The sequence below is a fragment of the Epinephelus lanceolatus genome, chromosome 12, assembly GCF_041903045.1.
Source record: "Epinephelus lanceolatus isolate andai-2023 chromosome 12, ASM4190304v1, whole genome shotgun sequence".
Lineage (NCBI taxonomy): Eukaryota > Metazoa > Chordata > Actinopteri > Perciformes > Serranidae > Epinephelus > Epinephelus lanceolatus.
The window spans coordinates 37,008,241-37,021,297 of record NC_135745.1 but is presented as its reverse complement, the minus strand read 5'-3'; the positions used below and the strand labels follow the sequence as shown (position 1 = coordinate 37,021,297).

The window sequence follows — 13,057 nt, the reverse complement described above, 5'->3', positions numbered from 1 at the left end:
AATAACTACAAAGACAGGCCAAACAACCAGAAAGAGATTCAAAATGACTGTAAAGTGACACAAAACAACCAAAAGAGACATAAAAGCACTCCAAAGAGACACAAAATAACTACAAAGATGTGCCAAACAACCAGTAAGAGAAAAAGACCACAAAGAGACGCAAAGAACTGCAAAGAGACACAAAATAACTACAAAGACAGGACAAACAACCAGAAAAAGATGCAAAATGACTCCAAAGAGACACAAAATACTACAAAGACGGGCCAAACAACCATAAAGTGACACAAAGTGACCACAAAGTCCCACAAAACAACCAAAAAAGACATAAAATTATTCCAAAGAGACGCAAGATGACCTCAAAGAGACCTAGTGACTAAAGACACAATAAACGAAAGACACAAAAGAACTGCAAAGAGACACAAAATACCTACAAAGACAGACCAAACAACCAGAAAGAGAACCAAAATGACTAAAAAGTGACACAAACCAACAAAAAAAATACAGAAAATTACTCCAAAGAGACACAAAATAACTACAAAGATGGGGCAAACAACTAGAAAGACACACAAAATGACTGAAAAGTTACACAAAACAACAAAAAAAGAACAGAAAATTACTCCAAAGATACGCCAAACAACCAGAAAGAGATGAAAATGACTACAAAGTCACACAAAACAACCGGAACAGACATTAAATTACTCTAAAGAGACATAAAGAACTACAAAGACAGGCCAAACAACCAGAGAGAGAGAGACGTAAAACAACCAAAATAGACACAAAATCACCTCAAAGACACCGAGGACACAAAACAACCACAAGGAGACACAAAATGACAACAGACTCAAAATGGGGTGCCACATGGCTTGGTGGTTGGAGCCGGCATCCCATGTGTGAGGGTTGTGTCCTTGCCACTGCGGGTTCAGTTCCGGCCTGCGGCACTTTGCTGCACGCCATCCCCTTTCTCTCTCCCTCTCACACTTGGACTGTCCTATTTGATAAAGGCAAAAAGACACAAAATTATGTCAAAGAGAGAGAAAACAACCCCAAAGAGATAAAAAAATTACCTCAGTAAGACACAAAACAGTCTGAAAGAGACCCAAAAGACTCAAAACAACATAAGGGGGCGCAACAAATGGCAACAAAAACACACAAAATGACTTAAAAAAGACAAAATTAGCTCAAAGGGACACAAAGCAACAACAAAAGGACACAAAATGAGCACAAAGGAACACAAAAACACTCCAGAGAGACCCAAAAACATCACACACTTTGTATGTATGTAAAAGAGGTGGTGGGGCCCTTTGCATATCTGTGCCCAGGGGCCCATTGTCTCATAATCCACCCATGTGTGTACCTTGTATTTTGTTAAATCTACAATGTAACCGGTTGGAAGTGTTTGCAACAATATTGAATTAGATCATAAAAATAAACAATTCTGCATTTTACTGTTATGATATTAGATTGATAACACCTGGTAAAGTCTAAAGCAAACACTTAGACATTCATGGTGATATCGATCAGTGCGCATTTCCCCTGTAATAAATTAGAAAATAAAATACACTCTTGATTTTTCTAAGGACTCTCTGTCTCACCTATACACCCTCTAAATAATTATGACAAACTTGTGGTGTGATTTTTGTTCCTGATGTTTTTGATTCCTCCTCGGTTATAGCTTCAGGATCAATGTGGGCTCATTTAAAGCCTGGCAAGTGATAATGCTATAAATATAGTTGACAGTAATTAAAAAATTCCAGCAGCCAAAACATTTAATCCCCAGCAGAGCGAGCAGAGATAGTGGTTGTGCAAAGAATGTGTCATCCCGGGTTCAACATTCTTGAGGTCAAAAGGAGTCCATTTCAGAGTTCAGTGTTGCATAGTTGCTTGAAGCTGACAGCCAAGTGACACTAAGTATTCACCCAGTGGTTTTTTTTTGTGAATGTTTCCATTTTGTTTCAGTCACTTTGGCGTCACTCCTCCGCCACCTCTCCCCTCATCTGCACACCCATGCAGCACAGCGCAGGCAGGTGTGTCATAGTTCTGGAAAGTGAAAGGGAGTGAAGAAGACAAGCAGTGGGCAGGGTCACACATACTTAGTGTCAGTGTCAGTGTGGGGGATTTAAAAAAGCCAGTGAGAAGTCTGAGGAGTAGAAAAATAACATGAGCGTCATTTTGTGTGACTGTGCAGGTTGTCAAATGGGAAAAGGTGGAAGAGGTCATAAGGTCACAGTAAGGCCTTTCAGCCTTTATGACTGATGAAGATAACAGCAGTAGACGACGCTGACAGACATATTGTGCCCTCTGGTGTTTTAGCACTAAGCTATAGCCGCTGAACACACACGACTGCTACACTGCATCACATAGCAGTGTGAGAACAGAGTGAATAAGACAGAGAGAGGAGGAGAGGGAGGCATGGTCATGAGAACCAACGCCCTACACTGGAATTTTCAAACCATTCAAGCGTTTTTTTCCACCTTCAGACTTTTTTGAATGCGCTCATTTAAAAAAACCTGGCATGACTTGATTTTACAGCACCTCATAGGGTAATTATTTTTACTTTCCAATGTATAACGACAGTCTCATTTATTATAACGACAATTTCTTGAAAGACCAGTGTCAAAACACACCCACCGCAAGACACACCTTGCATTTTCTTCTGTCAAACTACCATCAGGTGGGTTTGCTTTATGTGTTTGCTTTCCCACTCATAATACGTGCTCTCCAAACAAAAGGCGCTGCAAGACTGCACATGCACAGTTCTGCAAATGTCAGCGTAATAACAGCCCTCATGCCAAGAGAGACGGACTGAACGCGAGGACAGTGAGCCTCGCTGTACTTTTTAATGAGATAGTGGAGAATGAATGGGAGCAGGCTGATGATTACAGGCTCTCCAACAGAAAGGGTTTGGTCTTATTAAACCCCAGATACACAACTGACTTAAAGTTTCTGAGATTGTTGTGTGAGGAGGAAATTCACAGCATTTGGATGTTTGATATGGATCTTTCTGGGGGGGTGAGGTGAGGTGTGGCAAATAGTGCAGGGTTTATTTTGTCTGATACAGTAATACCTGTCTGTCATGCACTGGAGCCACCCTCTGGCTAATCTGCCTTTATCTTGCATGCCTTTTTTCCTGTCTGCTTTGTCCATTCAGATGAACACAGCCCCTTTGAGGACAAACTAAAGGCTTTGCTGACTTTCTTCTTCAGCTTGGGAGTAAATATTTAACCTGCTGTTTGCTTTTTGCACTGAAAACCAGTGTGGGTCACTGCTGTATTTCCAAGCCGCAAAAAAGAGATTTGCTACAAAGGGGACTTTGTCACTCATGCATGTGTTACCCACAGCAAACTGACACCTGGAATATAAGACTAAACAGACTCACACGATACTGTCTGATATGATTAATCAAAAACAGTAGGCAGCACCAGGTTAACTCCCACGGCTTAATATCAAGTGATTCACAGTGAGTGTGGGACCTGCTGACAGTCACAGACACACGTATGATATCATTTCCAGACACTGGCACTGACATCATTCACTGAGTAAACAGTGAGATTAAAAAAACAGCCCTGACAGCTGGTTTATTAGATTACGTAGACAATTGACATTGTCTTGCTTATTAATTTTGTGTCTGAGTTTCCCCAGCAGTTTGTTAACATACAGATGGATCCTCAGGCTTTTACACTGCTCCACAGATTCACAGAGCAGCGCTGGGAAAGAGATGCTGCTTTACAGTAGCACTGGTAGTTGACAGCAAGGTCTTCATGTGAAATAAATAAAAAGGAATTTGGTAAAATAAATGAATAAATAAAATAAAATAAAATAAAACACAAATAAAATAAAATAAAAAAATAAATAAAATGAAATAAAATAAAACAAAAATAAAATAAAGTAAAATCAAATTAAATTAATTAAATTAAATTAAATTAAATTAAATTAAATTAAATTAAATTAAATTAAATCAAATTAAACTAAAATAAATTCAATTACTAAACGAACAAACAAACTAAACAAAAAAATAAAACAACTGTAACATTAATAAAAAGAATGAGAAAACTAACTAAATAAGAGGTTGCAAGTCCAGACATCCCAGGTTTTAAGAAATGTTTTACTTGACCATAAAACCCCTTTGTTCATATTTTCTTCATTAATCTTTTAAAAACTTTTTATCATACTTAAAGTGCTTGCCTACATGATTACTTAAATACTGTTTCAAAGGTGTGTATTCCCTATGACGCATACAAATCCCTTAGTTTATTTATTCTAAGCAATTCAATATAGGAAAATAAAAAAGAACCAGACTTAGCCTGAGCCTTAAAATGCCCAATATTGGAGGAATATATTTATAATTGTAGAATGTAAACTCCCCAGGTCATTAAACCCTTAGGTCCACTGCTTGTCATCAACTGGGCGACAAATCTACGACATCAGACGCCTTTCCGCAGGGATTTGCAGTTTAAAGAAGCCTTTGTGTTTACCGCTTTTTCTTCTGCAATGTTTGCTTATCTGCTGGAGGATTAACTGGAGACTTTTTACAGTATGTATGCATTAGTGTGTGTGTGTGTGTGTGTGCAGTCCACACTATGTGTACACTGCCCATGATTTTATTGTTTTCCCTGCCTATCTGAGTTGATACTACCCCAAAGTAATAAATCACACAACACTGCACTCTCTGATGGACTTTGACACCAAAGTGCACTCAAAGCATATTTACGTGTTGTTATGTTGTCTGTGAGAGGATGTTTTTAAAATCACAATACAGTATAATACAGTCTAAATCTATAAACCTATCATACACACACACACACACACACACACACACACACACACTGTTATCTGACTGGGAAAAGGAAAAGTGTAGTTGTCTGTTCATAGCAGAGTAAATTTGAATCACTCAGCACTGAGTGAAAGCTCAGTCACACCTCTCTGGAATTTTTTTTTTTTCAGCTTTACACCTCATGTGTAACCATCTGGTTTATGGGACTCAGACACACACACACACACACACACACACACACACACACACAGCAGAGATCACTCACAGCATCGCCTAAGGGCGGGTCCAGGACACACCTGAATTAGTTGCTAGGGAGGGTTCCAAGCAAGTTTGAATGATAACAAACAGCACAGTGAGATAGTGTGACGGTACAACGGTCGACTGGTTTCTGTTGGCCCGCAGCCATGCAATATTTTCTGCGCACACACACACTGCCATAGAAAGCATTGTCTGGGTGTCAGATTTGTGTGAAGAATGCAGATAAAATACATCCAGCCATTGATATATTTTTTATATAGTTTCCTTTCAGACAAAAGAGCAACTGGCAGCAGAAGAGAAGTCATTTATAATTCATTAGCTGGTGCACAGTATATTGAAAGGTAAATAATTTACATTTAATAGCTTCATTTGACACAGAGTCTCTCATTTATTTTGAGAACTTTAAACTGCTTTCAACAGTATAAGAAAATCCACATTTACACTGCACAAATTAGAGACCCAAATATATAAAACTGTTATGATTGTTGCCAGATTAAAAAAGAAAAAGAAATAGGTAGGAAATGCTGCAGTGATAAAGACACTGTGCTGTTACTGCAGTTGGCCTGCAGGTGTCATCAGTGTGCAACAAGACATTGCAGGCCTACACTGCAGGCCCCTCATATCAGGGGCCCTCAGTCATCATTTCTGGGGCCGCTCAGGATCTAACATGTTTGCTAAGTATGCAGTAATACCTGAGGCTGTGAGTTAATTCTGAAAATATGTCAAATATCACATCAGTGTTCCTCAGTTGTGGGCTGTTTTTGTTTAATCATAATAATCATAAAAAAGAAGAATTGCTCAACAGTAACTCCAATCAATTGTCTTCATGTGTGAATTAGAAGCTAATAAAAATGAAATGCTTCCTTCAACACCTTGAGTATATTAAAAAAAGAGGGTATGTAATAGCATAAGATGGCCAGGAGGGTGAAGCATTGCTAAACATGTCCTCTTCAGATGAGGCAGGACTCTGCTGATCACGTGGTCAGAGAAATATTGGCTATCAAGCTCATGGGTGTAAATCAAACCTGGCCAATACTGAACTCTTTGCTGTCATAAATATTGTTTAAATTATTGTTTACTTCATCCCACAAGGCTTCCTTAAATCATGCACAATAACCATTACAACACAAAATGATCATGCTCATAACTCAGTACGTCTGTGTTCAGGTCAAATCAGAGTGATAATAATACAAAATGAATGCCTGACTATAATTATGTGTAAAGTTTAGTTTTGCAATCATATGTGTATTCATGATAAAATATGAATTTTAATTATGTGTCTTGTGAAAGTTTTGGAATTTCAGGAAAATGAGGGTGAGAGTTGCAAAATATTAAAACAATTAATGATCTCATTTGATACACAGCATGAGACGGAAATCTGTTATGGTTACGGTTTATAAGTTGTGGCTCTATTCATGGGTAACTGATAGTTTATTAATGTTTAACAGATTAACAAAAGAAAGCTTTGATTTGCCTGGTTGTGTTAAAATCAGTTGACTGATGTTTAGTGTAACGTGTCTTCTTAATTCCTCGGTTTATCAGCAAGACCTCCTGATGTTTAGTTTCACCACCCACCTGCTGCAAAGCGCTGAAGATCATCTAGAACAAAATCCATTTATTACCTACCAATCCACATTTACAACTCCAGACTGGGTGTATTACGACCATAGTGGAACCTAATTATTAATTAATTACTAACATTTATAACTGCAGACCTATTGACTCATTATAAAGTGAGATATTGATCAGATTTTTCACCACCAGGCAATGGTGGAAGATTTTTTACATCAGTAAAAGTAATAATACCACAAGTCCTGCATTCAAATTGTCACTCAAGTAAAAGTACAAAGTTATAGCACCAAAATATACTAATATACAAGAGTAAAAGTACTCCTAATGGAGACGGATCCATCTCTAGATTATAATTACTGATGCGTTCATGTGTTCATTGCTGTAATGTTGCAGCTGGTGAAGTTTGAGCTCATTTTAATGACATTATACACTAATGAGAAGCTTAACCTTTAATATCATATTGTATTTTATCACTTGATTTAGTCATACTTCTATACACATATGATTTGTTGTCACATACATACACTATCATATATCAATATATGTATAACATGTATACTACCAAAATACTATTCCTATTTAATCTATAATTAATGTTATTGTAGCTATTGTCATTAGTGTTTGCCCTGCACCTGTCTGTCCCTCTCAGTCTCATTTCATCACATGGATTACTGTAAATGTATTATGCTGATCTGCTCTGTACACACGACATCTATTACATATCTGTCTGTCCTGGAAGAAGAATCCCTCCTCTGTTGCCCTTCCTAAGGTTTCTACCATTTTTTTGGTGTGGTGGTTAGCACTGTCGCCTCACAGCAAGAGGGTTGCCGGTTCGATCCCGGGTGTGGGAGCCCTTCTGTGTGGAGTTTGCATGTTCTCCCCGTGTCAGCGTGGGTTCTCTCCGGGCACTCCGGCTTCCTCCCACAGTCCAAAGACATGCAGATTGGGGACTAGGTTAAATGATAACTCTAAATTGTCCGTAGGTGTGAATGTGAGCGTGAATGGTTGTTTGTCTCTATGTGTCAGCCCTGTGATAGTCTGGCGACATGTCCAGGGTGTACCCTGCTTCTCGCCCGCTGCTGCCAGCTGGGATAGGCTCCAGCCCCCCGCGACCCTCAAGAGGATGAAGCAGTTAGAAGATGAATGAATGAATGAATAAATTGGGTGATGTACTTTCTTATATTCCACCTCTACCATCAGGCTGCTTAAAAGTCCTTTTTAGAAAAAAAAAAAATCTTACTATTGATCTATGTATTAATGCATGAATTAAAGTATAAGTAACCTTTAATAAAGCAAAGGTTCAGACTCTGTGCTGTATTAGAAATCAGTCTTTAAAGAATTTTATGGGGCTGAAATCTTATGGGCAAAAACCTCAGTGAGATCTGGTGAACACAACAAACAAATAAATGAATAAACAAATAAATATTAAATAAATAAATAAATAAACAAATGGATGAATTAATTAATACAAATAAGTAAATAAATAAAAAAAATTAAAGTGAAATAAATTAAAAAAAAACAGGAGGAAGTTGGAATGACTGCATAAATCTGACTCTGACTCTCTTCAGTCGTCTCCACTAAAAAAGCCAAAACCTCTGGTTACCAACAAAGTAGAAACCCTGCAATCTAATCTGGGACAAGACACACTACAATTTACTTCTCTGTCTCTCTCAAGCACTCAAACTTTGGCCGAACAGTCAGAATACAATGTTGATACTCTGTCAAAACCACACTGCTTCTTCCACACACCGCACATACACCAGTGTGCATAAACATCAGACACAACTCAGTGTCTCCTGAAGGACAGGTTTCTGCTCACATCTGTGACTTCAAGTCATATAAAGAGTGATAACCTTTTTTATTATTCACCTTTGCTGCCTGCTACAGTAGACATGGCATGTTCTTATTGTTTGCTACAAAACTGGGCTGGGACAAAACAAGCTCCTCCTCCTCCTCCTACACCGACCCCCTGTTGATAGGACATCTGTACTGTACATTTAAAAGTTTTGCATTTATGCATGTATGTTTTCATTTCATATGTATTGTTTATGTACAATATTTGGGACAAGAACAAGCCCAAAAATATTAAAAATATCTTGGCTTTCTTGCAAAATGATTTGATGATTTCAATTCCTCAAAATAAATAGATAAATAAAAACTAATAAAAAATAAATAAACAAATTTCATCTACAATATTTGGGACAAGGAAGAGCCAAAAAATATTTAAAAAAAATATCTTGGCTTTCTAGCAAAATAAGTGGGATTTAAATTCCTCAAAAATAAATTAAGAAATAAAGGAAAATTAAAAACTAATCTAAAAAATTAATTTCATCTACAATATTTGGGACAAGGAAGAGCCCAAAAATATTAAAAAATATCTTGGCTTTCTTGCAAAATGATGTGATGATTTCAATTCCTCAAAATAAATAGATAAATTAATTAATTAATTAAAACTAATAAAAAATAAATAAACAAATGTCATCTACAATATTTGGGACAAGGAAGAGACAAAAATATATATAAAAAATATCTTGGCTGTCTTGCAAAATGATTTGATGATTTCAATTCCTCAAAATAAATAGATAAATAAAAACTAATAAAAAATAAATAAACAAATTTCATCTACAATATTTGGGACAAGGAAGAGCCAAAAAATATTTTTTTAAAAAATATCTTGGCTTTCTAGCAAAATAAGTGAGATTTAAATTCCTCAAAAATAAATTAAGAAATAAAGGAAAATTAAAAACTAATTAAAAAAATTAATTTCATCTACAATATTTGGGACAAGGAAGAGCCCAAAAATATTAAAAAATATCTTGGCTTTCTTGCAAAATGATGTGATGATTTCAATTCCTCAAAATAAATAGATAAATTAATTAATTAATTAAAACTAATAAAAAATAAATAAACAAATGTCATCTACAATATTTGGGACAAGGAAGAGACAAAAATATATATAAAAATATCTTGGCTGTCTTGCAAAATGATTGAAATTTCAATTCCTCAAAATAAGTAGATAAATAAAAACTAATAACAAATAAATAAACAAATTTCATCTACAATATTTGGGACAAGGAAGAGCCAAAATATATTTTTTTAAAAAATATCTTGGCTTTCTAGCAAAATAAGTGAGATTTAAATTCCTCAAAAATAAATTAAGAAATAAAGGAAAATTAAAAACTAATTAAAAAAATTAATTTCATCTACAATATTTGGGACAAGGAAGAGCCCAAAAATATTAAAAAATATCTTGGCTTTCTTGCAAAATGATGTGATGATTTCAATTCCTCAAAATAAATAGATAAATTAATTAATTAATTAAAACTAATAAAAAATAAATAAACAAATGTCATCTACAATATTTGGGACAAGGAAGAGACAAAAATATATATAAAAATATCTTGGCTGTCTTGCAAAATGATTGAAATTTCAATTCCTCAAAATAAGTAGATAAATAAAAACTAATAAAAAATAAATAAACAAATTTCATCTACAATATTTGGGACAAGGAAGAGCCAAAAAATATTTTTTTAAAAAATATCTTGGCTTTCTAGCAAAATAAGTGAGATTTAAATTCCTCAAAAATAAATTAAGAAATAAAGGAAAATTAAAAACTAATTAAAAAAATTAATTTCATCTACAATATTTGGGACAAGGAAGAGCCCAAAAATATTAAAAAATATCTTGGCTTTCTTGCAAAATGATGTGATGATTTCAATTCCTCAAAATAAATAGATAAATTAATTAATTAATTAAAACTAATAAAAAATAAATAAACAAATGTCATCTACAATATTTGGGACAAGGAAGAGACAAAAATATATATAAAAATATCTTGGCTGTCTTGCAAAATGATTGAAATTTCAATTCCTCAAAATAAGTAGATAAATAAAAACTAATAAAAAATAAATAAACAAATTTCATCTACAATATTTGGGACAAGGAAGAGCCAAAAAATATTTTTTAAAAAATATCTTGGCTTTCTAGCAAAATAAGTGAGATTTAAATTCCTCAAAAATAAATTAAGAAATAAAGGAAAATTAAAAACTAATTTAAAAAAATAATTTCATCTACAATATTTTGGACAAGGAAGAGCCCAAAAGTATTAAAAAATATCTTGGCTTTCTTGCAAAATGATGTGATGATTTCAATTCCTCAAAATAAATAGATAAATAAATTAATTAATTAAAACTAATAAAAAATAAATAAACAAATGTCATCTACAATATTTGGGACAAGGAAGAGACAAAAATATATATAAAAATATCTTGGCTGTCTTGCAAAATGATTGAAATTTCAATTCCTCAGAATAAATAAATAAAATAAAATAAAATAAAATAAAATAATGAAAATAAAAAATAAATAAACAAAATGATAATGATAATAAATAAATACAATAAAAATAAAAAAAATACATAAAATAAGAAGTGAGAATGTGGGGAAACGGTTGTTATGCATTGGTTTGATTTTATTCTACCATTAGATAATATACACAAAAAAATGTTTGAAAATTGTACTGTAGGAAGACCTGGTTTATATAAATAGGCTATAAATAAAAATAGAAACACGAGTACTGTGCTGTCTTTTACTGACAGTTATGAAATATTACAACAAGCTTAATTCTGATTTCCAAAGGCAGCCTGGCTTGCTGCTGCACAGAGAGTAAGCAATTTCCTTTCTAAGTGGTTACCAGTGGTTACAGGTGGCCATGTTGGGTTGGCGTCACCAGCACACAGCCTTCCTGGGCAGGTGTGTTACCTGTGGCTCCCTCAGGAAGCACCTCCGAGGGCTCTGCTGCCACAGCTGACGGACAGACAACAATGAATGAGCCCACGGAGGAGACCATGATATAGTGTCCCTCGCCATTGCTTCTAACTCACTGTCAACCCGCGTGTGTGTGGGAGCTGTGAGCCTCGCAGTGAGTCCCGCACGGCTTTCTGGTGGCAGACGGAGGGGAAGTGCTTCCTGATAATAAAGAGGTGCGTCTTATTTCCATTCCAGCGATTGACTGCGCACGGCTTTCACCGCCGGAGCTGGGGGCATTGACGCATTGTGGAGTCGACAGGGGGTAGCACTGCAACCCCGGCTTCGCTACACAACGGAGGCATCTCTCGGCGACACCGCGATGGCCGTAGTGCAGCTCGACACGGACGACCATCAACCTGAGAACGGCTTCGTGTCCCCCGAAACCACGTCGCCGGGGCTGCTGACACGCATCGACGGCTCCGTGCTGCCATTTCTCGGGGGATTTGGGAAGTACCAGAAACAGCTGATCGTGCTGACATGGATCCCGGCGTTATTTATTGGATTCAGCCAGTACTCTGATAATTTCCTCCTCGCCCAGCCGAACAACACATGTATCCAGCCTTTGGGGAACCTGTCTAATCAGACTACAAGCCATTCCTCGTTGTTAGACAGTCCCAAAAACATCAGCGCGCGGCCGGCTTATATAAATGCCAATGGAAGTTACGGCAGCCACAATGTCACCGCCAACATGCAGTGTAGTTGCAGTGAGTGGACATTTGAGCTGCACACAGGACTTGTACAGAACGTGGTCACCAAGGTAAGCTGTCCATCTTGAGGGTGGGCATCCTTTCCATCATACTGTGTTATGCATCTGATGCCTTACCCGCCCTAATCCTGCTGGGAGCCATTATAAGAGGGAGAAATTCACCTATCAACACCCACCCTTTAAAAAAATGTTAAAAAATGTCATGTTAACATGTCATATGTATATTATCTGACAGCCTCTGCTTTTAGTGCCTGTGTCTCCATTGTGCATCCAAGGCGTGCATTGCTCCACAGTGGGCCGTCTAGCACTGAGTCATTTCTCTCCTGTAGAGATCCACAGACCTGGCTCACATTGGATCTGAAAGTAGTAGGATCGTATATGTGCGAGCATGCACGGGGCTGACAGTGAGTGAGTCATCGCAGCAGCTGACACAAATAGTGTGACCTATCGCAGAGACACGCCACCGTTGGCACACTGGGCAAAAGTGCCCGCGCTGGTGGAATTTGCTGGTTTTCGTAGTGGACGTAATAGACGTGAAGCCCTTTTTGATTTGGAGCAAAGGTCAATAGTGCACACTCTGGAATAATGCAACCCCATCCCTGGCCAAACATCACCCGCCCTATCTCTGCCCTGACCAAACACTGGTGACATATTCTTGTAGCTTTTATTCCGGGGAGCTTGGAGTGTGTCTGTGGTGTCTTTACCTCCGGTCACATCAGCAGTGTGTGGTAATATCCCTATCTGCACAGCCGGGGAAGGCTGAGGAGACAGCATAGGCCTGGAGTCATCATAGTTGGTGTGCCAGCTGGAGGAGGAAGTTTTCTAGATCTCATTACACCTGTCAGCTCTTCTCCCATTGTGGATGCTGCATGCTTATTAAGATGTAGACATAGATTCTGGGGGGGGACAAAGGGGACACATCCCTTTTAATATTTAAAGCGTGT

The 13,057-nt window shown here is 36.9% G+C and overlaps 1 protein-coding gene across 1 annotated transcript in view; it reads left to right on the top strand.

Moving 5' to 3' along the window:
* Nucleotides 1-11,319: 11,319 nt before the first annotated feature.
* The window catches only part of LOC117263627 (solute carrier family 22 member 23-like), a 57,250-nt gene continuing 55,512 nt past the window's right edge, over nt 11,320-13,057 (top strand). The window contains exon 1 of the mRNA XM_033637203.2: nt 11,320-12,164. Coding sequence (XP_033493094.2) covers nt 11,727-12,164 — 438 coding nt within the window. The 5' untranslated portion in view covers nt 11,320-11,726. The remainder of the gene's footprint in view (nt 12,165-13,057) is intronic.